The sequence below is a fragment of the Colletotrichum chrysophilum genome (assembly GCF_026319265.1).
Source record: "Colletotrichum chrysophilum strain AFK26 chromosome Unknown scaffold_5, whole genome shotgun sequence".
NCBI lineage: Eukaryota > Fungi > Ascomycota > Sordariomycetes > Glomerellales > Glomerellaceae > Colletotrichum > Colletotrichum chrysophilum.
The window spans coordinates 95,470-121,852 of record NW_026517292.1 but is presented as its reverse complement, the minus strand read 5'-3'; the positions used below and the strand labels follow the sequence as shown (position 1 = coordinate 121,852).

The 26,383-nt window shown below is 55.0% G+C and overlaps 7 protein-coding genes across 7 annotated transcripts; 3 read left to right on the top strand and 4 right to left on the bottom strand.

The window, feature by feature from the left end:
- Window positions 1–1,749: 1,749 nt before the first annotated feature.
- Window positions 1,750–5,012, top strand: COL26b_001148 (uncharacterized protein; the record flags this gene model as incomplete). Its single annotated transcript, XM_053174107.1, has 5 exons — window positions 1,750–2,319; window positions 2,397–2,742; window positions 2,805–3,014; window positions 3,070–4,865; window positions 4,923–5,012. The coding sequence occupies 5 exons, from the start codon at window positions 1,750–1,752 to the stop codon at window positions 5,010–5,012; spliced, it is 3,012 nt and encodes a 1,003-aa protein (XP_053041817.1).
- A 1,667-nt stretch (window positions 5,013–6,679) lies between these two features.
- COL26b_001147 (uncharacterized protein) lies at window positions 6,680–10,209 on the top strand (the record flags this gene model as incomplete). Its single annotated transcript, XM_053174106.1, has 6 exons — window positions 6,680–6,803; window positions 6,972–7,089; window positions 7,144–7,240; window positions 7,355–8,442; window positions 8,499–9,743; window positions 9,807–10,209. The coding sequence occupies 6 exons, from the start codon at window positions 6,680–6,682 to the stop codon at window positions 10,207–10,209; spliced, it is 3,075 nt and encodes a 1,024-aa protein (XP_053041816.1).
- A 1,552-nt stretch (window positions 10,210–11,761) lies between these two features.
- On the bottom strand, window positions 11,762–12,940 carry ATP5 (ATP synthase F0 subcomplex subunit OSCP atp5; the record flags this gene model as incomplete). Its single annotated transcript, XM_053174105.1, has 4 exons — window positions 11,762–11,875; window positions 11,971–12,063; window positions 12,281–12,595; window positions 12,770–12,940. 4 exons carry the CDS (start codon window positions 12,938–12,940, stop codon window positions 11,762–11,764), a joined length of 693 nt encoding a protein of 230 aa, XP_053041815.1.
- Window positions 12,941–13,622: 682 nt separating this feature from the next.
- On the bottom strand, window positions 13,623–14,570 carry MOB11 (Maintenance of ploidy protein mob1; the record flags this gene model as incomplete). Its single annotated transcript, XM_053174104.1, has 3 exons — window positions 13,623–13,864; window positions 13,918–14,145; window positions 14,213–14,570. The coding sequence occupies 3 exons, from the start codon at window positions 14,568–14,570 to the stop codon at window positions 13,623–13,625; spliced, it is 828 nt and encodes a 275-aa protein (XP_053041814.1).
- Window positions 14,571–15,727: 1,157 nt separating this feature from the next.
- Window positions 15,728–17,894, top strand: COL26b_001144 (uncharacterized protein; the record flags this gene model as incomplete). Its single annotated transcript, XM_053174103.1, has 2 exons — window positions 15,728–15,983; window positions 16,039–17,894. The coding sequence occupies 2 exons, from the start codon at window positions 15,728–15,730 to the stop codon at window positions 17,892–17,894; spliced, it is 2,112 nt and encodes a 703-aa protein (XP_053041813.1).
- A 494-nt stretch (window positions 17,895–18,388) lies between these two features.
- On the bottom strand, window positions 18,389–19,067 carry COL26b_001143 (uncharacterized protein; the record flags this gene model as incomplete). The annotated part of the gene is made up of 3 exons (XM_053174102.1): window positions 18,389–18,711; window positions 18,775–18,843; window positions 18,926–19,067. The coding sequence occupies 3 exons, from the start codon at window positions 19,065–19,067 to the stop codon at window positions 18,389–18,391; spliced, it is 534 nt and encodes a 177-aa protein (XP_053041812.1).
- Window positions 19,068–20,522: 1,455 nt separating this feature from the next.
- COL26b_001142 (uncharacterized protein) lies at window positions 20,523–21,121 on the bottom strand (the record flags this gene model as incomplete). The annotated part of the gene is made up of 2 exons (XM_053174101.1): window positions 20,523–20,950; window positions 21,064–21,121. 2 exons carry the CDS (start codon window positions 21,119–21,121, stop codon window positions 20,523–20,525), a joined length of 486 nt encoding a protein of 161 aa, XP_053041811.1.
- Between the last annotated feature and the right edge of the window lie 5,262 nt (window positions 21,122–26,383).

The following is a 26,383-nucleotide window of genomic DNA, read 5'->3' as shown; positions in this document are numbered from 1 at the left end:
TTGATCGGGTGCGGTCCGGACGTTGCGGCTCCCAGTCTCTGGGATACGGTGCCGGGTCCCCGAGCGCTCACGGTGCAGTCGGCTGCTGCCAGCTTGTTGCCCATCCAGTGCTGCTCCACGGCCAGCGTCCCGTCCCATTCGTTCCATGCCGCGCACTAGAACCACCCGAGCCGAAAGGCCCCCATTGTCGTTTGCTGCATTGGGGTCTTGAAATCCACACCAAACGACACACAATTTCGTAGAGTTTTCAGACGGACTGCGCGGAAGAAAGGGAGCATTAGCATTCGCTGCGTATTGTTCCGGCTCTATTGCTCTACCTATGGTGCCTTTCAATGCATGCGAATGAATGTCTGCAATGGCATCCATCTGTATGTGACTGAGTATTTGCCTACCTCAGGTACGGGCAGGTACGGATACTTACCTCACTTACCTTACCTCATGCCCACTAGCAAGAGGTAACTAGGTAACACTCCCGCCGCACAGTCGCATTCGCGCTCCAAGCCCCCCCCTTCCCCCCTTTCCCCTCTGATCATCAGGTCCAGGTCGCGGCTATATCCCGCTCTGCCGTTAGTCTCTCTGCTGCTCTTCGTCTCGTCCTCTTCCTGCTGCTGGTCCCCTAATTAACCCTTCAGCAATCATTCTCTCCTCCACACCCCTTTCTCTCATCTTACTCGACCAGTCCGGCCCAGACCAGCGCGGCCCAGGAACGACCATTCTTCACACTACCTATTCGTACCTTACCTCACCTACCGACGAAGCAGACTTGTTGCTCCTGCATCGCACAACTTTGACGAATCTCAAGAGGTAGGTAACGCAACGTCCCGTCCTACTGTCTCTCGCCCCCCTCCCCGTTCCCCAGCCCGCTGTACCAATCCCAGCCTAAAGGTTGCGCACCATCACAACCGGTCCTGGTCCTGCACATGCGCCGCCAAATGTCCACAAAGTCCACCTTGCCGTATTTCACTCGTCCAAGGGGGTCGTGCCCTTGGCTTGGAACGAGTTTGCCCTGGATCTGGATCCGCGACTGACCTCATTTGCTGTGCCTAGCATCGTCGTCGACCGCCGTGCCGTGCTTCCCCTTCCCTTCCCCCTTCCTAGCGTGCCGGCCCCCTTCCCCATCAAGCAGCTTCCAGTCCTGGCCTCTGCCCTCCGGACATCTGCGTCGTGGTGGAGCGCCTAGCGAGGAAAAGGGCCCCTTTTTGCAACCCCTGGTCCGCCGCACCACGAAGCTCCAGAGTCAACACTAGGACAACCGCGTACTGCGTACAGAAAAGAGTACAGAGTACAGAGTACGAAGTTGGGTCTACCAAGTAGAGTACAGTGTACGAGAATCCTCCCCTCTCCCCCCCCCCCCCCTGCCCTGCCCTGCCGTGAGATGATCCATCCTGCTCCCGTTCCTGTTCCTGTTCATGTCCTTGGCCCTTCCCGTTCGTTCGTCTCGCCAGCCAGTATCCGTCGCGTACCTGACCCTACCGCTCCCTTGTTCGCACTAAGTACGGTGCCTGTGGGTTTGCCATGCCTTCCTTGAGCCTCGACAATCCCGACTTTTAGTCAGTGCATCCACTGTCCCAAAAGTTTGGTTTGGACAAGGCTTGGATTTTTTTGGCCCTGCTCATACATTGCCTGCCTGTTCTCCTGCACTCCGTCGCTGTCGTTTTTCCATCTTTTGTCCCTTACACGTCGCATGTTCGTTTTCTCCGAATAGCCTCTGCCGCAGTGCTGCCTCCCCCCCTGCTCGTGGTCGTGGCCATGGCGTCAGATCGAATAGGAGCTCGAAAGGCTCACAGGAGTTCAGAAGGCTCTCACATCCGTCCGAATCACTTCCACCGCTCCGGAACCCCGTCCTCTCTCGCCTCCGCCTCCGAGACAGCAGCCGCAGCGAGGAGGGCCGAACGCGAGACCGCCCACCGCTCCGCGCCCGCGGCCTCGAAGCAGTACCAACCGCACTACGCCCTCCACCGAGACGAACCCTTCTTGCCTCCCAGATTCCCGACCGAACAGCCGGCCAACTACCGCGACTCGATTGTGTCGATTGTGGACGACCCGTTCTTCCAGCGCTTCGACGACTACGCAGGGGAGGGTGCGCATGGATTTGAGCCGCTTCGGACTCCCACACTCCACGACCCTAACCCCGAAGACGATAACGAACAAGGCGACGAGCACGAGGAGATAGGCGCGACGCAAAAATACGAAATCACGCAGGAATTCGATTTCGACTTCGACTTCGGATACTTTGAGCTCCGCGATGACGACAACCCCAACGAGCGCTGGCCGCCCCCAAGAAGAGAGTCGTTGATAATAGGACCTTCCTTGTCCTGGGTAAATGCCCCACCAAACACAGACTGCGGGGTAGCTGATGAGACGGGAAGTGGAAAAAAAGGGGCTGACGATCATAGCAACAACCAACCTCCGCCGCCGCTGTCGCCGCCGCCATCATGGAGAGCCTCAACATCGCTGTCATTGGCGCATCCGGCGTCGGCAAGTCGTCCTTCGTCCAACGAGTCCTCGGTCTGTCGCGCCCTCCCATAACAAACGCCTCCAGCGTGCGCATGGTCGTCGACAACGTCACCTACGGCGTAACCCTGATCGAGCTCGACCTCGAATACTTCGAATTGAATCCTCTGCAGCCTATCCAGTGGCCCAAGCAGATTAACGGCCACATTGTACCTCGCGTAGACGGTGCATTGATTATTTACGATGTTATGAACAAGGAGAGCATGAAAGAGTTGCCACAGGCCACAGGTGAGCGATAATCTTGTTGGTTCTCCGTCTGACGCGTCGCGCCTTGCTGACGAGACCGCAAGCCGCCCTGACGAAATCCGGTCTCCCCGCGGTCCTCGTCGCCAACAAGTGCGATCACCCCGAGAGCGAACGACAAATTGACGCCGCCCGTGTCGCCAACCACGAATATTTCAAGTCCTGCGTCGGCCAGTTCAATCTGTCGACGAGTAGTCCCGAACGGGCGCGAGCCTGCCTGAATGCCATGCTGAAAGCCGCTATCGCTTATCGCAAGGGTACGTGAACACGAGTTCCAACTGCATAAGCCAATGCATGCTGATGAACCGTCAGAAACGCAAGCGTCGGAAGGGGGCTTGTCCCGCCGTCGTGCAGCCTCGGCAGCCAATCTCGAGGCCCACGACAGCTCCAACGGCCGCCCGCTAAGTCAGCACAGCAAACATAGCCGAGCGAGCTCTGATTTGTCGCTCCTTCGAGGTGTCCCCCCTCCCATCCCCGACCACCTACGCGGCCCACCAGCTCCAGGTAGTCCCCGACTGGCCAACTTCAGCGCGCCATCAACTTCAACTTTTGGAACAGAGACCATCGAAGAAGAAACACAACAACAAACCGTATCGAGCCAGCTGCGGACCCCGGGCATCCGCCTCGATCGCGGGCCAACCGACTCATTCCTCGACATGGAGGAATCAGACGCCGAGTCCTTCAGGTATTCGGAGGACATCCCGATCCTGCAGCGGAGCGAAGAAACTTTCCTCGAAAAGCCCAAGCCAACGGGTGTGGCGTTTGACGAATTGGTTGACCGCCTCATCGCCCCACGCATGACCAAAGCAGATAACAACTTCTCGGATGTATTCCTCTGTCTGTATCGAAAATTCGCCGCACCAGGCGAGCTCTTCTCAGCCATCCTCACGCGACTCGATCGCGTCCGGGACGACAAGTCAGCACACTATCTGTCAAAGACAGCCACCCAACTCAGGATCATTGAAGTAGTTGCCAAGTGGGTGTCATTGTATCCCGGCGACTTTGCGCGGCCAGGAACGAGACGGAATTTGGAGGAGTTTATCAAGCACCTGTCCACTGAGCCAATCTTTTCCATCGCTGCGCAGCAGATCAAGCGCCATCTTGAATTCAGCGTTGTGGAAGACGACGACACGGGCTGGGCGAAATCAGATGAATTGGCGGACCAAGAGGGCAGCAAAGTCTTGTCCAAGGACAAGACGCGCTCAACATCAGATTTGTCCAATGGGATGATCACACTCACTGTTGACGATGCGATCGATGAGAGGCCATCCAACAGCTCTGATCTGTCACACGTGGACAGGACGAGTAGCGTTGGTACACACGTCTCCTTCCATTCTTATGATGAGTACGAAAGGGAGGCTGCCAACATGGAGCCGACAGATGTTTTGCCCATGAACAAGTTCCGCTACCACATCTTCATGGACATTACAGACGATGACATTGCTGATGAGATGACACGTATCGATTGGGTCATGTTTTCGTCTATTCGTATAAGAGACTTCGTACGGCACGTCAGCCTCTCATTGGAACTTCGATCCAAGTGCAAGAGTCTCAAGAACGTAAACCGCATGATCAATCATTTCAATCATGTGGCGAAGTGGGTGGCCAACCTCATCCTGCTCCGGGACAAGGCGAAGCATCGCGCCCAGATGCTGGAGAAGTTCATGAACATTGCGCAGAAGCTTCGGCGACTGAACAATTACAACGGGCTGGCAGCTGTGCTTGCCGGCATTAACGGCACTGCAGTTCACCGGTTGGCGCAGACATGGGCGCTGGTGCCACCGGAGGCGCAAAAGTCGTTTGCCAAATTGGGCATTCTTATGGGCACCCAAAAAAGTCACTTTGCATATCGACTGGCATGGGAAAACTCTCCGTTGCCCCGGATACCATACATACCACTCCATCGGAGAGACTTGGTTTCGGCCGAAGAGGGAAGTAAGACATTCGTGGGGCCCGACGGCGACAGAGTAAATTGGAAGAAGTTCGAGGTGCTCGGCGAAGTGCTCCTCCCTCTTATGAAGAGTCAAGGGACCGCCTATCCGAATCTCACAAAGCACGAGGCGGCTCGAGAACTTATTTTGGACTGCAGGATGCCAACAGATGAAGAGGTAAGTCTAGGGAAGACAGTCTGAGACAGGCATGTGATGCTAATGGTGGTCCTCCAGGAAATTTACCAGCGGAGTGTGCAGCTCGAGAGCACGGCAGGAGGCGGTGGTGACATCAGCAAGAAGAAGTTCCCCTGGTTCGCCAAATAGAATTTGGCAGTCCGGCGGTGCATATCGATGGAGAGACTCTGTCTAACGAGGCGACAGCAACAGTGGCAAAGACCAGCGATGGCGTGACGCGCGAATGGAGGGGCAGGCCAGAAGCTGGCGTGAGACATGCCGGTGCATGCAGGCGTATATATAAACAAGTCGGGTTCATACGACGTTGCGGGAGGGATTGGTGAATGGCGATTTGGGTCGATTTCCGCGATATAGATATCCTCTTCAGCAATTGACGTCGGGGCCACAGAAGGCCTCGAATTCCTCACGATATCCAGACCATTCCCGACACGGACGTCTTGGCTGATGTGCGGTCCTGGTCCTGGTCCTGGTCCTGGTCTTGGTGGCATACTATCTCGTCTCCGTCGCAGGACAATTCGCCCGTTCGAGAGACGAGAAGGTCCAACATAACGGCGGAAGAAGAACGGCCAAGCACCGGTACGGCGGCAGCTATATCAAAAACAGAGGCTCATCGGCGATCCTCAAGGCCGTCCGTTCGTCCCCTGTCGGTCGGTGCGGTCCAGGCCTGCTCGGGGCCTGCGGCGGCCCAATGCAGTGCGATGTGGTCGGTGAACAGCTTGCCCCGCTAGGTTGGATTCAGGTGCGCTAGAGCTGGTTGACGTCATGCCTCTGAAAGCTCTGATTTTAGCGTTTCAAGGAGAGGGGCAACAAGGGGCAGAAACCGGGAGCCAGCGAGCTGCAAGAGAGAGGACGAAATCACAATGGAGAGCGCATGTTCTGCAGGAATAACTGTCAATACCTAGCTAGGTATGTGATGGGCATGTGGGTATGGGGCAGTGGACAACACACTCAGTTGTGTACCTCTTGATAAGGGCCCCATTCGTTGTTGTTGTTGGGGCGGGGAGACGGCCATTCCACATGGAAAAGAGAATAGCATACTGATGAATGCCCCGCGCTGTCGCCCCCTCAACCTTGAACCTGGGCAGGCCGGGATTGTCACCGTCGCCGTCAACTACAGCGCCCCGTGTGACAGAAGCAGGCACCTGCTTGCCGGTGCTGACACTTTGCGCACAGTCTCTAGAATGGAAGAAAGAGCCAGATAGGTAGCTTCCTCGAGCTAATCTTGCTGTCATTTGGTTGGCCGACCGGCGCTTGAAGCGTACCTAAGGTACCTTACCTTAGGTAGTCAGTTACCTTAGCCCGAGTTCCTTGTTCGGGGCTGAGGTGCCCGGAGTAGAGCTCCCGTTGACGCCCGTCTCCCGACACATTGTTCGTTTCTCTGGCCGCTCATCAGAAAAAAAAGAAGAAGCACACAACACGGCGAAAGCCTCTTTCCGCCAACGTCCCCTCCAACCTCCGCCATTCATCAATCTACATCGCCAGCCCTCCATTGGCCAGCAAGACTAACTTGTCCGACTTTTTCCTAAGCTGACCGCCTGCCGCTGAAGCTATCGTGATACGTGACGTCGCCTACTGAGTCGTTGTGGTGGTATTTGCTAGGGTGTCGGTGTCTGGCTCTTACTAAAGCCAGCTCCTCCCAAGGCCTGCAGCCTCTCGCTCTTTTCGCCGCAGCAACCCACAAGTTTCTTCCCTTCTTCAACTCTCGCAACCCCCTCAAGCTCACCCGCTTGTCGTTGTCGTGACCGGCGTCCTGCCAGCCACTGTACCCAGCTCCTCACGGTGCCAATTCGCCCGCCATGGTTATCCATGACAAACACGAGTTCCTCACCGAGGAGGAGAGGCGCCTGAGGGAAGACCGCCATCGCGAGAAGTACTGGAAGAAATGGGGTCCCTATGTCGCCGAGCGACAATGGGCAACCGGTGAGCCAGCGGTTGTCTCCCAATCATGACAAGAAGCCATCTAACCAGAGTTGTGTCGCAGTGCGAGAGGACTACAGTCCCGACGGAGACGCGTGGAGTCGTGAGGATCTCCCCCCGCCTGCTTGCTCCACGAGCTCCAATTGCAGCCCGCTGACAGACCAACCCCAGACTTTACCCACGACGATGCACGATCCCGAGCTTACAGATGGGGTGAAGACGGAATTGCTGGCGTTTCCGACACCCACGGTTTCCAAAACATCGCATTCGCCTTCTGGAACGAGGAAGAGTAGGTCGGCGTAGAAAATCATATCGATCAGCTCAATTGCTGATGATACGATAGCGATTTTCTCAAGGAGAGGCTCTTTGGTCTCTCTAATCCTCAGGGCAACCATGGCGAGAGCGTCAAGGAAGCTCATTTCCACGTCGATAACACGCCCGTGAGTAACCATTCCAACAATCTTCCAGAATAGGAACAAAGCTAACAACTTCGGCAGACGGTAAGCCCAAAGAAGGATCCAACTGAGATCATTGATGCTTACGAACAGACGTAGCACTCTTACATGAAGTTCCTGTACAAATACCCCCAGAAGAAGTTTCCGTACAAGGATCTCCTTGACGAGAACGCGAAAAGAGGCAAGACAGACAAGGAATACCAGATTATCGACACTGGTGTTTTCGAGGAAGACAGATACTGGGATATTTTTATCGAAACTGCCAAGGCGACCGACGACCCTGAGGAAATTCTGTTCCGTGTGACGGCATGGAACAGAGGTCCCGATCCGGCACCCCTCCACATTATCCCGCACATGTGGTTCCGCAATACCTGGGCCTGGGGCCGCGAGCCCGAGGACAAGAAACCGTCCGTTGAGGCATACGCGGAGAGCATGGTCAAGTCCAAGCATCACAAGCTTGGCGACCGGTATCTTCTCATGTCGCCCTCGCCTGGTGTCGGCTCTAGCGGCGACGACGTCCTTCCCAAGATGATGTTCACAGACAATGACACCAACTATGAACTGTTGTACAAGCAAGAGAACAAGACTCCCTATGTCAAGGATGCATTCCACAGGTACATTGTCGATGGCGAGAAGGAAGCAATCAATCCCGAGCAGAAGGGAACCAAGAGCGCCGCATGGTTCAGTTTCAACGAGGACGGCGGTGTTGGCCCTGGCGAGTGCGCGGTTGTGCGTTTCCGCCTTTCCAAGCGGAATGAGACATATTTCGACGAAGGCGAGTTTGATGACTTGATCGACCTCAGAATCGCCGAAGCCGATGACTTTTACTACCGCCTCAGCCCGTTGCCGATGGCTGACGACCTCCGCAACATCCAGCGTCAGGCGTTCTCTGGCATGATGTGGACCAAACAGCACTACCTGTTCATTTGGGACCAGTGGGCGAATGGGGACCCAACTCAGCCACCGCCGCCGCCAAGCAGGAAGGACATCCGCAATAATCAGTGGAAGCACATGCATTGCGACGATATCTTGTCCATGCCTGATTCTTGGGAATACCCTTTCTTCGCCGCTTGGGACAGTGCCTTCCACTGCATCACGCTCGCCATGCTGGATCCTGACTTTGCAAAGAAACAGTTGGATCTCTTCACTCGCGAGTGGTACTGTCATCCGAACGGTCAACTGCCAGCGTGAGCTGCCTACCATATGCGTTGAAACAAAGACGGTGTTTGCTGACTGGGAACAGATATGAATGGAACTTTGGCGATGTCAACCCCCCCGTCCATGCGTGGGCCACCTTCCGCACGTTCAAAATTGAGCGCAAGCTGTACGGAAGGCAGGATCTGGACTTCCTTGAGCGAGTTTTCCAGAAACTGTTGTTAAACTTCACTTGGTGGGTTAACCGCAAGGATGCCGACGGCAAGAACGTCTTCGAGGGAGGTTTCCTCGGCCTCGACAACATCGGCCTCTTCAACCGATCTGAGCCGTTGCCGACTGGCGGCTCCCTGGAGCAGGCCGACAGTACCGGCTGGATGGCTTTCTACTGTCTCAGCATGCTGAACATTGCCCTTGAGCTTGCCAAGCACAGGCGCACCTACGAGGATATTGCGTCCAAGTTCTTTGAGCACTTCATCTTCATCAGTGACGCCATGACCTTCAGGACTGGCCAGAAGGACGAGAAGTCTCTGTGGAACGACGAGGATGGCTTCTACTACGATGCCATTTCTTGGGGTGGCCCCTGGATTCAGCAGCTCCCTGTCCGATCTTTGGTCGGCCTGATTCCACTCTACGCCACCATGACTCTGGAGCCTGAGCTGATTAACAAGCTGCCCTCGTTCAAGAAGAGAGTGGATTGGTTTATAGAGAACCGCTGTGACTTGGCCGAGAGAAACATGGCCAGTATCGCTAAGCGTGGCGAGGGCAACAGAATCCTGCTGTCTATCGTGAGCAAGGACAGGCTCGAGAAGATTCTCAAGCGCATGCTTGACGAGGATGAATTCTTTTCCGAGCACGGCATTCGGTCTCTTTCCAAGTTCCACGAGAAGAATCCCTTCTCAATGGACGTCAACGGGCAGACCTTCTCCGTCGGATACGTACCAGGCGATTCTGACAGTGGCTTATTCGGAGGCAACAGCAACTGGAGAGGACCCATCTGGCTGTGTGTCAACTTCCTCTTGGTTGAGTCCCTCCAGCGCTTCTATTTGTTCTACGGCCATGAGTTCCAGGTCGAGTGTCCCACAGGCAGCGGCGATTACATGCATCTCGGCCACGTCTCGAGAGAGATCCAGCACCGTCTGCAGCACTTGATGTCTCTCAACGACGACGGTCGTCGCAGCATCAACGCCGGAAACGACTTGCTCGATTTTGACCCTTACTGGAAGGACTACCTCTGGTTCTACGAGTTCTTCGACGGCGACTCCGGCCGTGGTCTCGGTGCCACCCACCAGTGCGGTTGGACTGGCCTGATGGCCAAAATCATTCACGACACTGGGTAAGCTTCCTAGTTTTGATGCGTGTTCTTTTCTTCTTGTATGTGTGCTAACAACGATCACAGTATCACCTGCCGCCTTCCACAGACTCCCCGCACTCCTTCTGCTGGCATGTCGCACTACTTCGACGATATCCTCACTCGCTCGATCAAGCGCCGCGACTCTACCGCCCCAGGCACCCCGGGACCTAACGGCAAGCCACGCATGCGCAGATCTTCTACCGCACGCTCCATCGGCGCACGTAGCGACTTCGACTCCGAGATGAACGGACAGGACGGCGGCGACGATTCGCTCGGCAACTCGGTCACTTTGGAGGATCCGGACAAGCTGCGCGAGAGGATGAGGGAGCGCTCGGAGGCAGACGCGCACATGCATCGCTACATCTCAGATCAGCTCCAGCGCTACAAGGATGACAAGGAGGATAAGGAGTATGTCAACGGCGGCGACGAGTACGAGACCAGAGCCTAAGAGATTTATGTGACTTGTAAGTATCGTCCTGTCTGGTTAGTATAATCGTCATTCGATGCTTGTCCGAGTGTGAGAGAGCGAGAGAATGGCTTGAAATGTAATGGCGACCAAGGTACCGGGCGAGAAAACATGTATGTGAGAGAGCGTGGGAGGGGGGCTTCAGAAGAATAGAGATTGCATGCGGGAAACTTTCCTTGGTTACGAATCCGAATATTACTGCCATCAGTGCATATAGAGCCACAGACAGAACTGTTAGAATGTGGAACAGATAGATTTCAATTATTTCAGGCTTCTGATAAGTACACGGAGAGTCCAGCTCATCTACTTTGTTTGTCGCCCAGACCTGGCTCGTCTCAGCATGGTCCTTTGCGCGTGAATCACTCAAGTAGCCAGCCTCTCTGCCTTCCCAATTCAAGAATGTTCTCTCACCCGCCTGCCTGCCTGCCTGCCTTACCTCCCCTCAACGCATGAACCCCTCTCCCACTCCTTCCATTTTACCCAACCTGTTGCCTCGTCACCGTCAACCAGGCCTGATGAAGGGCCAAGTAGCCCAGAGGTATAACGCTGAGAGTCGTTAGTTTGAACTTGGTATGAAATCCGATTGCTGGTTTCGTAGGGTCTGCGGTTCGAGCCCGCACCTGAGCTTTTGTCCTTTAAGTTGCTCGAGCTCTTCTCACCACCCTTTCTAGGCCCCCTTTCCGCCCTCTGGCTGATTCCATACGTTCATTACTAGGCTCTCTGTATCCAAAGGCGACTTTACCCCAGCGGGACAAGGCTCGGCCCGCAACATGCGCAGCATCTTGAACCAACTCGTAGTCGGGCTTGATCAAAAGCGGGCATTTTTCTTTTGTGACGACCAAACGAGAATACCACATGTGCCCTCGGCCTTTGATGACTCCTTGTCTGAACGAAAGTGTGGTTTTAAATGAGAATTGACAAACCAGGGTCATTGGAACTGTGTCCAAGGGGCCAAGTCGAGGAACGCCCCAATGTTGTTGAACGCCACTATTGCTCATCATGCAACGCCATCGTGTCAGCCTGCGAGAACGCTTATGTAGTCCTTATCGGTAGACAGCAGCGGGTTCGTAGTGCATGGGTGTCACTGGCGTCATTCACCAGCTACTCACGCTACCTACACAAACACGACGTCTACTCGCTTGACTCGCAGTCTAGATCATATCACCAAGATCAGAGTACCGTGAATGCTTCTATTGTAGACTATGCACAGCTCGTCTCATGGCCTGGAATAGGATCCCTCCCATCTCTCTCTCACCCAGTCGAGGCCGAAGGACCCAACGACAGTTTCTAGAGAAAGATGACGTCTTTTCAGAAGAAACATTTCCCGTTTCCCCCCTTTCACAAGCCACCTCCCACCCCATGGCCAAAGTTTACAAGAAACACACACACAAAGAGAAATCAGTTCGGCGGGGAGGTGTGGGAAGGGGATTAGATGAGTCATGGAGATATGCTAGTCGGTTGCTTCATCTTTTACTCTTCTCTTCTCTCATAAAAAAGGGAGGGGCTTGATGGTTTTGTTATGGTAAGAACTGTTTTACAAAGTGTCGGTAAGGAGCTTGTTGAGCTTGGCGATCTTGGAGGAGACGCTAAGGTCAATGGTACGGTCGCCGACCTCAACGATGAGGCCACCGACGATCTCGGGGTTGACCTGGATATTGTGTCAGTCCATGTTGCGCTGTAGAGCGCAGAGCTTCGCCCGGTCCGAGGTGATCTCGGGGACTCGGCCGAGGTGAAGTGACGTACCTGGTTGGTGACCTTGAGCTTCTTGCCCTGGCCGACGTAGGAGGACTTGGTGATGGCAGACTCCAGTCTGTTGAGAGTCTTGTTGTCGAGTTGCTGCAATGATGTCAGTCGCAATTTTCGTGTAAGTCATCATCCGCTCTGAAATCTGCTTGTTGAGAACCGCACATATGCGCGGTATTTCTGTTCGTCGAGAAAGTTCCGCCGCCAGACCCTCAATCAAGCTTCGTCTTCTTGATTCACTGAATGCTCATGCCCTCCTCAAAGCAGAAAAACACGATGCAACATTCCCTCAGCATAGTGTGAGACGTACCGTAGCGCTGGTGACAATAAGCTCAACCTCACCACGAGCAGCGCTCATGATCTCGCCGAACTTCTGGCAGACACCGGGGAGGAGGCCGAGGCGGTTGTTCTCGGCGAGGGCGGCAAGGAAGTTCTTGACGGTCTCCTGGGAGCCGGCGCCGGCCTGCTTGGTGAGCTCGGCGACGATGGCGGTCTTGTCCTCGGCGCTCAGGGTAGGCGCGGCCAGGATGGTGGACAGCTTGGCATCCTTGCTGACGAGGGCCTCGAGGCTGGACAGAGCCTTGGCCGTGGGGTCGAGGGCGGAGGTCTTGACAGCGGCGGTGTACTGTGGTAAGTGAACGCAGTTAGCGATTGTGTCGCTCGATTGTTATCCAACTTTTTTTTTATCCCTCCATTTCGCTTCCTTCATCGGAGGGGACCCCTCGATGTTTCGAGCTGCTTCAATTGAATGACAGAACCCAATTGAGCCCGGGAAAACATGACAGCAGGATATTCGTACCAGGGCAGTGGCGTAGGTGCCATCGAGGCCAAAGACGGCGACGGGGGGCTTGACGTTCTCGGTGGCAGCAGCGGCAGCGGCGTAGGTTCGGACGGCCGGGACACGGGGAGCAACGAGGCGCGACGCGGGAGCCGCCGCACGAACTGCGCGGGTAGCCGATCTCGAGAACATGGTGAACGGTCGGGTGGGAGTGTTCGTTTGATGGGAGTCGGACGGGGGGGCGTCGAGGCGGGGAGGGAGGGATGCTGCTGATTTGAGGAGCAGTGGTGGTTGCTGTCGGTTTTCGAGGTTGAGGTTTGAACTTCGGCAATTTGGGATGTTGATGCCTTGGGGCTGGCGCTGTATCGTGCGCTGTTTCTGTGAGGCATCAACTTAGGTAAGCTGGATCTCCACACTAGGGTGGTCGGGTCGGTGGAAATCGGAGCTGGAATTCCACTACGTGCTGTGTCCCGTCATTACGTTACAGGCACCGGCCAACCAACAGCACGGAGCCTAAACAGACGCAAGCCCCACACCAATTGAGTTCCCTGTAAGCGATGATACGAATTGAGATGAACCATGAGTCCTTGGCGACACATTCGCCCGTGGCCAAAAGCGCGAAAACAGAGTTGGTCATGTCTGATGCTCGAATTCTCAAACCCATAGCCGGGTCGTCCGTAACCCTGTGTGTAGTCTACAGTAATATCACATATGTCGCTACGACGCCCCGTCTCGGGGCGCTGCAACGGTCTCAAAGCCCAACGCGCCCAGTCATTAGCACTTCCCTCATTGCAAGCCAGCCCGCGTCCCTGTTTATCCCCAACGCCTAGACAATGCAGTTTACTCATCGGCGCAAACATCGTCATTACTGCGCTCAATCGCTCTCAATCATCTTTTCGGCAAGGTCGTTCAAAGGCCCGTAAAAATCCTTGCCGCTCGCGAGCTTGTGCTCGTCGACAAACAGCACGTACTGCTTGAAGCTCGTGTTGAGATGGGGCTCAAGACCGAGCTCTCTGATGATGCTGTAGTGGTGGCAGTAGACGTGGGCGTAGACTCGGTACATGCGCTTGAAGATTTGTCGAACGTGCGACGGGAAGTTCTTGGGGAAGGGAACGCCTGAGCCTTGCTGTCAATACCACGTCCTCGCATGCAGGGGGGAGTATACGTACCAATCCTACTCGGCATCATCGTCTCGTTGTCTATGGTGCTTTGCACCCAGGTCATGAGGTGCTCAATGTAGTCTGGGGCTGACATGTGGGTTGGTTTCTTATACTGGTCACTATCCTGCCACAGATACTCGAATTCGTCCGTTGCCTTCATCTCGGGGCACGACTTGGGTGAGCAAAACTCGGTGATGGCGCCGTAGAGGAGATTGATCTGGTTGTAAAAGTCGACCACTATGCATTGCAAACGTCAGCCAGAACGGTACGCCGCTGCTGTCTTTCAACGCCTGGGATGCCTTACTGTTTACCGCCAACCACTCGTTCTCGTCCTCGCCCTCCGGCAGCTTCACGACCTTCCTCAGACTTCCTCCTCCCAGGGTCGCTTCGGCATACTGTCGCAGCGCAACACCATTGTTGCCTCCCTTGACGGTGCGCGCACGGAACTGGTTCCTACCGGCCTTACTGTTCCCGTCGCAGTCGTCGTCAGCGCTTGTCTCAATAACTTCGGGTTCATACGTCTTGATGACGGTCACGTCGCGAGTGACAGCATTGCTGCGCAGAGGGTCTGGTGCCGCTGGCGGGGGCGAAGGCATCGGCAGCGATGGAATGCCTCCCGCCAGCAGCCCAGTCCTCACGCTGAGGTACTGCAAAAGGGACATCATCGGGGCCGCTATTGTGGTGGTACTGACACTGTCATTCCCGGCACCGCGCTCATGTTTGCGGCTTGTCGAGAAGCGCTTTAGAATTCGGATGCGTTTTAATACTGTCGTCGTTTCGTTTGGGATCCTGCATTCCATTCCAACGGTTAGCGGGGTAATGGAACAGATAGAATCCACAAGATGTACGCCGAGATGTTGTTTGGAGCATGCCTACCTGCTGACGTCGGCGGACTTATGTGGTGGATGTAGGAGTCCGGTCGGTGGGAAAATGTAATGTTGGGGCTGAGGGTCAACCTGGGATCGCAAAGGTTGCAGGTTGAGCAAGAGATGCGGTGCAGGTTGTTGTTTTGGGATATCAGTAAGGTGCTGGTCAAAGGGTCCTTCCTCCCTATTGTGTTGGTGGTGTTTATGCGCTTGCCCAATCGGTGTGGTTGCTGGGCTGCAAGGGCCGGCTTTATGGGTGCTTCAGCCACATTGCCCCTTGTCTCTGTGGCTAGAGCGCGGGGTCATCTCCGTTGCTATTCCGCAATGACGGGCAGCCGGACGCGGTCCCATCTACGGAGTACTTCGCAGCTGTAAGACCCATTTTACCAAACCCAAACGTTCGGAAGCCGATCCGTCTCTCGTGTCGAGCCATGCTTTACGGCGTCACTCCGGTCGAAAATCCAAAGCTTTGCAGACCGGGTCCTTACTCGTGTCTATCCATGTAAATCCATCACGCTCAGCCCCCTATTGAGTTCTACCGGCCGCTCATTTGAATAGCCTCAATACAAAGTGGGGAACAAGTCATCCCCGCACTCTCTGTTCCTGTTTCCCCTCTTTATCCCTTCCTCTGGGTCCACGTAATGCCGGTCTGTTTTGCAACTACACTTGGGTGTCTTCGGTTGAGAAATGCCCGAGATTGTTCATTTTACGAAGGAAGCTCCAGACAGAGGCTAGAAATGCTCGTGACCCCAACCTTTAGTCGTCATGGGTTGGGTGTCGATCTCCCAGGGTTCTGGTCGTGACAGGCCTTCCCCGCGCAGACGGAAATCCGGAGACGACGATGCGAGTTAGTTTACAAATAGTCATCAGACCCGTTCTTGTATCTTATAGATCTCTAGCTCTCAACAAGTTTTGGAAGCTGTACTTGGAAGTTCTGGGAGTTGTCTGTCGCCATGCGTGCCTTAGACATCGTGCCACTACTATGTACCCTGGTTGAGGCCAGGATAGACCGGCAGAGGGTCGTTCAGGCTTTCAATCCTCGCCGTACTGCCAGCTCTCCTGAGACGCCGCTGCAGGTAGGCAATGGCAACTTTGCATTCGGGGCCGACATCACTGGTCTCCAAACCTTCAGTCCCTTCGCGACTATGTCAACGTGGGGATGGCACAACTTCAGCTTGCCCACAGCTCCGGGTCAGACGTCGATCGATGGTTCGTTCGCTGAAGATATTGACCTCTAGAAACCAGACACTGATTACCTTCGCAGACTACCATGGCACTGAGTGGTGGACCCATGGCCGGCTCGTCCAGTACAACATGGCCAACCCGACAAACAGTGAGATTGCCGACTGGCTCCGCGAGAACCCTCATCGAATCAACCTTGGCACAATCGGCTTCTCTTTCAACGGCGGGAACATCACCACGGTCACGGAGAGCATGCTGGGCGACAAGGAACAGACCCTCGATATGTGGTCGGGTGTTATTCACTCGAGTTTCACACACAAGAACGCTTCTGTCAAGGTCGAAACCTGGGCCGATCCTAACTCTGACACCGTCGCTGTGGCCGTTGAATCAAAGCTTCTGTCATCCGGGGATTTGGCCATCTTTTTCGACTTTCCCTATCCGACGAACGACAAGTTTGGGGCGCCCTTCGTAGGTGCATTCAACTTGACTGACCAACACACGACCACTCTCGGGGAATGTGAAAAGAGCTATGCTACGATTCACCATAACCTGGCCACCGCAGAATACGACCTGCGTCTTGGATGGGACAGCGGCAGAGGTGATGGAAAGTTGGCATCACCAACCGACGGGAGCCATCGGTATGTCTTGTCCGCAAGTGGCACTGACAAGCTCCGCTTCACGGCGAACTTCGCACCTTCCAAGCTAGCAAGCCAACCCAGCTTCGACGAGATTGCGAAAGCGTCCCAAACTTGGTGGCCGACATACTGGTCTAGTGGCGCCTTCATCGACATGACCGCCACCGCAAACGCAAACGCAACCGAGCTCCAGAGGCGGACGATCCAGTCCCAGTATCTGGTAGCTGTGAACTCGGCATCGAACTACCCTCCGCAGGAATCTGGCCTCGTTAATAACGGCTGGTTCGGCAAGTTTCACGTGGAGATGGTCCTCTGGCATAACCTCCAGTTCGCCCGTTGGAACCACTTCCCTCTTCTATCCCGCTCTCTGCCCCGAACCTATACACGTCTCCTCCCTTCCTCGGTCTCCCGCGCCTTGACGCAAGGGTATGCTGGTGCCCGCTGGGGCAAGATGACAGACCCCTCGACTATCGATGCCCCGGGTGAGATCAACACCCTCCTCATCTGGCAGCAGCCTCACCCAATGTACTTCGCCGAGATGGAGTACCGCCACGCGCCAACCATGGAGACCCTGGAGAAGTGGAACGAGATCTTGACAGCAACGGCCGACTTCATGGCATCCTTTGCCTTCTTCAACGAGTCGACTGGAGTGTATGACCTGGGGCCGCCAATGTACCCCGTCTCGGAGAACACAAATCCAAATGCCACCGTTAACCCGACGTTCGAGCTGGCATACTGGCGCTTCGGGCTCGATATCGCGTTATCCTGGAAATCTCGTCTTGGGGAGCAGGCCCCTAGCACTTGGGAAACTGTCAGAGACAAGTTAGCACCACTACCCATTGTTGATGACACATACCCCGTCTACGAAGGCATTCAGGGAATGTGGACCAACATATCCACTGTACAAGACCACCCAGCAATGTCGGGTATCTTCGGCCTCCTCCCACCACCAAGATCAGGCCCTGCTTTGAACCGGACCACTCTGGAAAACACAGCCGCCAAGATCTGGGATCTTTGGGATCTCGACGAGTCTTTCGGCTGGGATTTCCCCATGCTTGCGATGAACAGCCTGCGGTTGGGTGACTCGCAACGAGCGGCTGAGTATCTTTTGCACTCGACTTTCCAATTCGACGATGCGGGTTACCCCGTCGGAGGGACTAGAGTGCCCACGCCGTATTTCCCCAGCTCAAGCAGTTTGCTCTTAGCAATGGCTATGATGGCGGGCGGCTGGGACGATGCTGAAGGCCCACACTTTCCGGAAAGTTGGAATGTTGTCGTAGAAGATTTCGTGCCGGGTTTGTAGATTAATCAGGATGGTTAGCCTAGAGATTTTTAAAGTTAGACATCCTCTCTAGTTGAACTCTCCACCAAGTCTGCATGACCAACTCGTCTCTTCTACAGTCCCTTTCAGCGTGGGTAAGCTTAGATGCAATGTCAAAGTCGACCAAAGCTATTGCACGGGACAATCCACTCATTGATAAAACACTGGCTGGAATCCGAAATGTTTGATTTCCCTATGCTGGCGTCCGTCATAACAACCAGACCCAGGATGGCGAGCATTTCACAATATTCTGCTCCCCATCCAACCAGCCGTTTGCTGCGGCGTCGAACGACAAATATGAAGGGGTGCCGGTACGCCGTATCCTGGCGCTCATCCCACCAGCACCTGAAACTCCGCCTTTCCATCCTCTCGTCTTTCAAGTTGATATTCACTTCCTGATGCGCATTCAGGCGTTTTGCCATTTGATCTTCCAAGGGCTGCAGAGTAAAAGAAGCTCCGGTGCGGTAGAGCAGAGCTTAGAGCAGAATTTCGCCCATATTCTCGCCTTCGAAGCCTAGCTTGCTCAACTTCTTGATGCGACTCTTGTCACGCGCCTTGTCTTGCTCCTTCTTCTCAGCGGCCAGCTTGTGCACCAGCTTAAGGTCAGCCGGCTCGTAGCCCGGGGGTGGGTCGTCGTCCTTGTCAAGGTCGATCTCGCCCAGCAGGAGCACATTCTCGCCGCGAACGAGGAAGATGCCTCTCTTTATGTCGGCAAAGAGCCCCGAGGGGCGGGGTGGGTTCGCCTCCGGATCAGGGTGGGCAAAGACACGTTCGATGGTGTCTTGAAGGACGAGGTTTGCTGGTGACGCGGAGAGTGTCAGTCATTGCGTCTATGCCACGCATCTGTATGCGATGCACATACCGAACTGATCCCAGCTGCGAAGGACACCGATCAGTTTGCGACCGTCACGGAGGGCGACCATAAGCTTTTCTACATTCTGGCGTTAGCCAGCTACGTCAATTGCGCCTGCCTCAAGTCAAGCAGGCAACGGCAGTCGCGTGTTTTGCCTTACTGTCAGTAAGATCCAGCAACTGGGCGGCGGTGGTGAACATCTGCGGCGGAAGTTGAGTCTGTTGGGGAGGAGGCGGCGCGCGGCCGCCGAGAGCGGATTGGCCCCCCTGTGCAGGAGCGTCGGAGATTGTGAGGTTTTCCATGATTTTTTTCCCCTCGTTATCTGGTTGGCATTGGTATTTGAGAATTATTGCATTCGGACCAGTCCCAGTCCATCGATTATGGGCCAGGGGAGAAAATGCGAAAAGAACAAGCAAGAGCTTATGCGAGGGCGCCAAAAAGCATCATCGAGGTGGGAGCGTGCGTGTCGGTCTTGTCTAGTTCGATGGCAGTAGCCTTGCGATTCTGCCCCGTTTCGCTGCTGAGATACGGGCTGGATGGAGTGTGGTGGGTAGGTAGTGTGGTGTTCGATCAAGCCATCATCATCGTGGGTCCACCCTGGTCACCTCAGCTCTTGTGGGCGACGGCGTTGGCAGGCGGTGCTTCAATGAGGTTGAGGTGGGTCCAGTCCCAGCCGTCGTCGGAGGGATTGTTTTTGCGGCATCCGAAAAGAAAACCCGACTGCCCTGAATGGATCCCGCCTGGACGGCAGCTGACACTTTTGGGCGCAAACCCCGGCTGGAACTCCGAGCACGGATCGTCGGGTGACAGGCGTTTGGGCGGCCGGGGCACGTGAAAGGCGGGGCATGAGTCAATCCCCTGCTGTCAAAAATTCTGATGATCTCAGATGCATGCGGGGCATACAGTCGCTGATGTTCCTCCAGCACCAGTCACTGCTCTTGCCCTTGGAGGGGTATCAGCTTGACCAGTCTGCGTCCCAGCTTGGCCTTTTTTTTTTTCCCCCGCCCTTCTTCTGTCAGTGAAGGACCATAACGTGAGCGCTTGACCTCTGGTAGCGTGCTGCGCAACTGCAGGATATGGATGGAGGACGACCAGTCTTGGATCCTCGTGTCACACGAACCTCCAGAGCTGGAAGCTTACTTTTACCTCTAGCTTTTTTGTTTCTTTCTCGCCTCTGTGGAGACTACTTGCGCTCTGTCTAATAAGCAGTGATGGGGCCCTTTTTTTGGTGTGTGTATGTAAAAGCAGAACCGACAGATCCGAAAAGCACTCATTCGGGTCATGGACGAAGAAGACTACGACAAACTGTGAATTCAAGCCTTCCGCTTCGCCCGGTTGTAACGACCAAATACCTTCTTACGCACCAAAGCCATGCTTGTTCATAGCCGCCCCCTTTTCCCACCATCTATAGCAAGCCAGCCGATAACGCCCATTCGTGATGCAATTGTTTGTTTTCCCCCATATTCTTGGTTAATGAAAAATAATGATGTTTCGTTTGTAAAGCAGGCAACGTCGCTAATTGACTTTACGTCCAACAAGTTCAGAATCTCCGTTCCGAGATTGATTACGAGGGGCCATTGGGGCTTGTGTGGTCTGCGTTTCGTGAGACAAAGTGTATAGCAGCGGCGAGGCGTAATCCGGGCGGCTCGCGGTGAATAAAGACCTTGCAGTAATGCTCGCGCAGGAAAGGTGCATGCGTCGCTTTCATATCATGAGCAAGGGACGAGGGACCAAGACGCCAACGCGCCCATTGCGTATCATGACTTTTTCATAGTGCATCTAGTCAAGGCTTCAAGAAGCTCTGGCCGTGCCGCCAACGCTTCCTTGGCCTGGGTGTATGTCATCCACTGACGCTCCCTCTTGTGCTTCTCGGGCCAGTTGTCCTCTTGGCGAACGACTGTCGCTTCGTAGAATCGGTACAGGGACTTTGACGAGTCCTTGCTGGAGTGCTTCGGCGGGCGAGTCTCGACGATATCTCCCAAGTCATAGTTGATCTCGATGCTGATGCCTGCTTCTTCCCAGGCCTCGCGGGCCGCTGCCTCGGTGCACTCTTCGTCCGTCTCCCAACCGCCTTTGGGCAACACCCAGCCTTTCCTACGAGTAGACTGGATGAGGAGAACGTAGTGCTTGTCCTCTGTGAGGGGAACAACGCCGGCAACCAGACGCTCGCCTTTGGAGTTGTAACCTGCAGGACAAGGTGTTAGTGGGTCCCGCGCTGCAAGCAGGCGCACCAGGGTTTGAGGGGAGAGACATGGAGAATGGGAAAGGGAAAGCCTCTGCCCGCAATTGCGCACTTACGCTGCTTGCTTCTTCCCGTGCGCGACTCCATCGTCCGCTCCTTATGAGAGGAAGACATGCTAGGCAGCCTGTTGTTGTTGAATTCGCGGGAATTTGAAGTGGTGGGAGGGGTGTCGGAGGAGCAGACTAGGTAGTTGTGGGCTGCAGAGCTGCTCTGATATGTAGTCGCGGTGGCGTGGCGGTAGCGGTAGGTACGGCAACAACTTTTTTTTTTTTGGCTCCTTTCTCGCGGTTGATGTGCAAGTCAAAAAGGTGCCGGGGCGTCGGGGTTTGGCGAGGGCTCAAAGGCTTTTCAGCGACATGATCGCGTATTCAGCAGAGCAGTTTCTTGTTCTAACCGGCAGTCGTTCGCTCTCTGAATCAAAGGTTGTTGCGAGATTTGGACAAGTGAATGGCGTGGTGATGGCGCGCGCTCTGTAGCTTCGGATGGAGTCGGTTGTGAGCTTCCAGATTTCGCTGGAGGCCAGGACCTGGTCTTGCCTGAACAGGGCACCACTCCCACACGGTGTGATCGTAGGCGCGGCAGAGCAAGAGGGAACGCTCGGATGGATTTGATTCACCACCGCTGGAGAAACGAGTGGGACCAGCCTGAGGTGCGATGGGCCAGCAAGTCGCACGCTTCCGGCCGGAGGGCAGATTTTGGCTGAACCGACGAGTCACTCGGGCGGCGGAAGTAACAAGCGGACGTAGGCGCAAAGTCGAGTTGAGCGGCGAGAAAAGCAGGCAGCAAGAGTTGTATGCTCAGCCTTGGCAAGCAGCTGGTACACCAGAGGCGAAGTACGGATGGAGGCGAGGTAGACACAAGGGCAGCGTCAGATATGACTGAGGCACCACCGACTGACGACAGACCGCACCTTGGTGAGAGGGTGAGGGCGAGTGTCGGGTAGAGCGTCTGGCTTACGACCTGGCCGGCAACGGCACAAGACTAAAAAGACTAAAAAAAAAAAAAAAAGGAACAAAAAAAAACCGAAAGGGTTCAACGTGGGAGAAGAAAGAGGTTGAAGCCGGGAAGGGCCAGGAAGGTTGAGGGAAGCTGTTGTAGCAGTGGCTGTAGTAATAGCTGGGAGCTCTGGTGCAGACCAGAGGGTGGCATGTCTCGTGCCATAGCAGCAGAATGGGGGAACGGGCTTCAGGGGAAATTAAAGTTGATTTATATACTTAACCCTTTGAAGATGGAGCTTGTGCTCGAACAGCCCACGCGTGCTAGGGAACGACTATGGAAGTGGCCCAGCTAGCACGTCCGGCCCAAAGAAAGGGAAGGGGGGGAAAAATTAAAAGAGAGGTCAGGGTATGATGCCAGACCAGGTTGGTAGCGGTAGGGAGTGCGTTGTGTGGCTGCGGCGTGTGAGTGAGATGCGAGTGTGTGTGGGAGAGGAAGTGGGCAATGGGAAGTGTGGGCTGAGCGTAAAAAACCGAGAGAAGATAAACAAGGGCAAACGGTGCACCGTACCAAGCAGTATGTACTGCATAGGTAAGGTAAGGTAAGGTAAGGTAGGTAAGAAACGAGAGAGGGAAAGGGAATGGGGGGAGGTGTGTGTTGTGTTGTGGGAGCGAGCAAGCATTGGGAAAGGACGGCGAGATGGGGTGAGAAAGAGAAAGTGAGTGAGTGACATGCATAGGAAAGCTTCCTGTTGGTCTCTAGGAGTGGGAGCCAGGGCTGGAGCAGGGACAGCTCCGGTTCTGAACAATGGAACCCCCGCCGGCCCAGCAAGCTGACGATCGATGGGGGTCCTGGGTCCCAGGTCCCAGGCTGGTCCAGCTACTTAGTAGACCCAGTGTTCCAGCGCTTTCTCGCGGTGCTCGGCGTGTCAGTGTCAGGCCTGTATCCCGTTCATACGACCTGGAAGATCACTCATCTTGGTTAGGTACGAGCAGGACATGGAACATGGAACCCGGTCTTCCAATTCGCACCTTGCCAAGTCCTTCATTCACTTCACTGGACAATCCATCCCGCGCCCTCGTCGCCGCCAGCTCTGCCCCTCCCACCAAACGCCAAACGCCACACACCAAACAACGCAGAGCACAACGCTTAAGCATTGGGTGCCAAATGTGCCGCATGTCCTGCAGGCTCGGCATCCACTGCACTTGCGGCAGGGCATGTTCCCAAAAATGCGTTAGAGTGGTGGGGTGCTGCAGTCGGGTTTTGATGCGACTGGAAGACCGTTCCGGCAGTAATAGTAGGTAGGTAGGTAGGTAGGTAGGTAGGCAGGCACCTTGGACCTATCCACGGGCCAATGGAAGGGTCGGGTGCCTGAGGTGGTTACCAACCACCACGACACTGCAGTGTGTCCAGCAAACCCCCGCCGTCAACCAGCGGCACGGGCTGCTTTCCCACCAGAACTGCCTTCCTGAGTCCTCCCCCTGAGGAGCCAACTCGTCGCGAGGTAAGGTGCCTACCTAAGGTACCTACCCACCTGTATCCGCAAGGTACCCAGCCAGGCCTGCCACCGTTTTGCCGCTCCCGTCCCCGTGTCCATAGGTACTCCCTGATTCTTTCCTTCCATTCTCTCAGGTTTTGGTTTCGCACCGTTTCCGAAGCTCTGCAACACTAACAGACATTCTTCGGCCTCAAGACCCTGCAACTCTCTCGCGTCATCAACCACTTTTCCCAGTCCTGTCGCCAGACGGCAAGAGATCCATCATCTTTGAAACCTGCGGGTGAACGGGCGTGGTTAAGACCTCTCTATTTCGCCGAGGTCTTGTCCAAAGAGGTTTAGAAGCCCAGAGTCAGGATAGCGTATTCTTTGAGTTTGCCTCGCGCCTCTGAAGGTTGCGTTGCGGCTTGCCAGAAAGAAGACTAAAAACCCTTCTGCCCAGTAACTATTAGCTACCTACCTACACACAGCGACTCTCTCAACCTCGCCTGTTCTTGCTCCAATGACTCTCCCCACCAGACAACACCGCGCACGATCACGCCCTTCTGCTTCAAATCCACGCCCCCTTGTTTCCCTCTCTTGGCACGAACCCTGCCGTTCCGTTTCCGTTTCTCAGTCGCCTCTATTGAGAAGGCAGAGCCGGTGATGAGACTGGAGCAAATGATGATGCTCTCAAGAGCCCATCATGAGCTTCATGTCTTGGCGCCCTCCTCTCAGCCAAGCGATGCAACGAACAAGCATATCGCTGGGAGATGTGTCCAATGCAAGCCATACCTTGCCGCTGCTAAAACAAACGAGGGCAAGAGCGTCGGTTTGAACAGCCGTTGTCTGCACCTTCATCCATGGCCCGAGAACCAACGAGCGTGACCCTGCAGCGAGTACACCACCGCCTACAACGCGAATCTGTGTCAGCCAGCGAAGAATGACCTTCAAACCGGCATGCAAGCAAAGATCCTTCTGACCCCATCAACCCCCTCTTCAAAGTTCAAAGCAGGGACTTGGCAACCGCCGCTGGGGCTGCTGCACTAAAGGACTAATTAAGATCGGGTGCAAAAGAGACCGGTCAGTGGACCCGAGGAACTTAGGCGCCTCCTTTGACATGCGGACAGCGTGGCAGATGGAGATATCGGCCTGCATCTCTGCTTGATGATCGCCTGTGGACGGACGCCTGTGGTGTTGCATCCAAGTCATCAATGAAGACAGAGCCCAGACTCGACCCGTCCACGCGGGCCAGTTCGGTTCAAACAACGAGACAGGTCTAGAGGTTGCTTCAAGACACGGCATTGATCAGCCGCTCGCTTCACTGTTATTCTGTATGGAATCCGGAACCTTCTTGAGCCCAGGCTTCCAAGATGAACCGTCGTTCATCTTTGGCGTCTTCCAGAAGCGGTTCCACTGATCCGGTTCTCCCCTCGGGGGGCATGCAGCCAACCATCCACTGCAGTCCGTCCAAAGTAGAATTGGAGAGGCTACCGGAATGCATGCCACCACACTCCGTTGCCTCTCTGCACCACTGAAGGGGGTCCGGCCTCTCAAACGACGACATGAGAATAGACCAATCCAGTCTTCCGACTGTGTTCTGATGACGGCTCATTGTGGGGGTTTCGCATGTGCCCAAGGCATTCTGAAGATTCGATTCTGTAAGTCATCCTCATGTTCATGGAGGAGTAAGGCACACTGCCATCCCACGCAACAATAACACAGCATCAATCCATGTACCCGTGCCTACCTCCCTTACCTACCTTACGTGCTTACCTGCCTAATTATATTCCAGGTTCCAGTGCCAGGTAGGTACCGATAGGTACCTAGGTAGGTAATCATGGATCGCCCACTATTGGAGGGGTTTCACAGCGTTCATACCTAAGGAGCTTACTGGACCACACTACGCTCACTGAAGTTGCGTCGGTAGGTACTTTACGGTGGTGCAGCATGCCTCCCGCCAAGGTCTGGGCAGCTGTGCTTCATCTCAACGGCCTTGCGGGAAAGGAATACTTGTACTTTGTCAAGCTACCTTATCTACCGGCTGCACCGATCCCAAATCATACTCAACAACACCACATCGTCACAGTCAATCCCCACGAGATCGACGAGTTGCGTCGCAATTTGCACGTCGATACAGTCTTTGTGTAACTGTCAGTTTCTCGGCACCCTCTCTGATGGTGCGCCTCTCCTCCTCGTGTTGCGTCCCGCCTTCTCTTCCGCCATCGCATCTCAACTCCTGGTCAGGTCCATCTCTCGCGTCATTCCAGATCCGACAGAGCCGCCGCCACCATACCCTGGCTCGCTTGTCTTAAGTGCAATTCCTTGAACCAAACAGAACCTGATTTTACTCAGTAATCAGTCGGGAGGTAACGCTGGCAGCTCGCATCACACGTCCTCCAAGCTCCGAGCTCCTGCATATCCGTGCCTCCATCTCTGTTCCGAAAGACTTGCAAACGGGCGTCTTCCAAGCAGAACGCGGTGCAAAGCAATACCGAGAGAGGGCCAAGGGCAAGTACTCGAATCAGACTCACACACCTACAGGCCCTGCCGCGCTGGCAAGGCAAGACGATCCAAGACGTTGGGCTGGCAGTTGACGGTATATCTTACGCCACGGATGAGTGCCTACTGGCTGCAGCTAAGGTAAGGTAGGCAGGATAACGGCCAGGCAGAGATCAAGGTCGTCACACTTTGGGGATTCATGGCCCCATGTATTCGACGTTAATTGGCCGGTGCAGACTACAAATACAGACGGGCCCGTGATACTAGCAAGCTTCTTTGGTCATCCTAGAGCGAGCCTCATCGCAGCACGGCAAATTGTATCACACCTGCGCGCATTCCTTTGCTTCGCCTCGCCTCTCGTCTTGCCTCGCAGCGCAAATTGCTGAACAGGGCAATAGTGTGCAGTCACACTTACAACCAACCAGCTGCACTTTACAGCGCTGCATCTCTCAGCAACGACGACG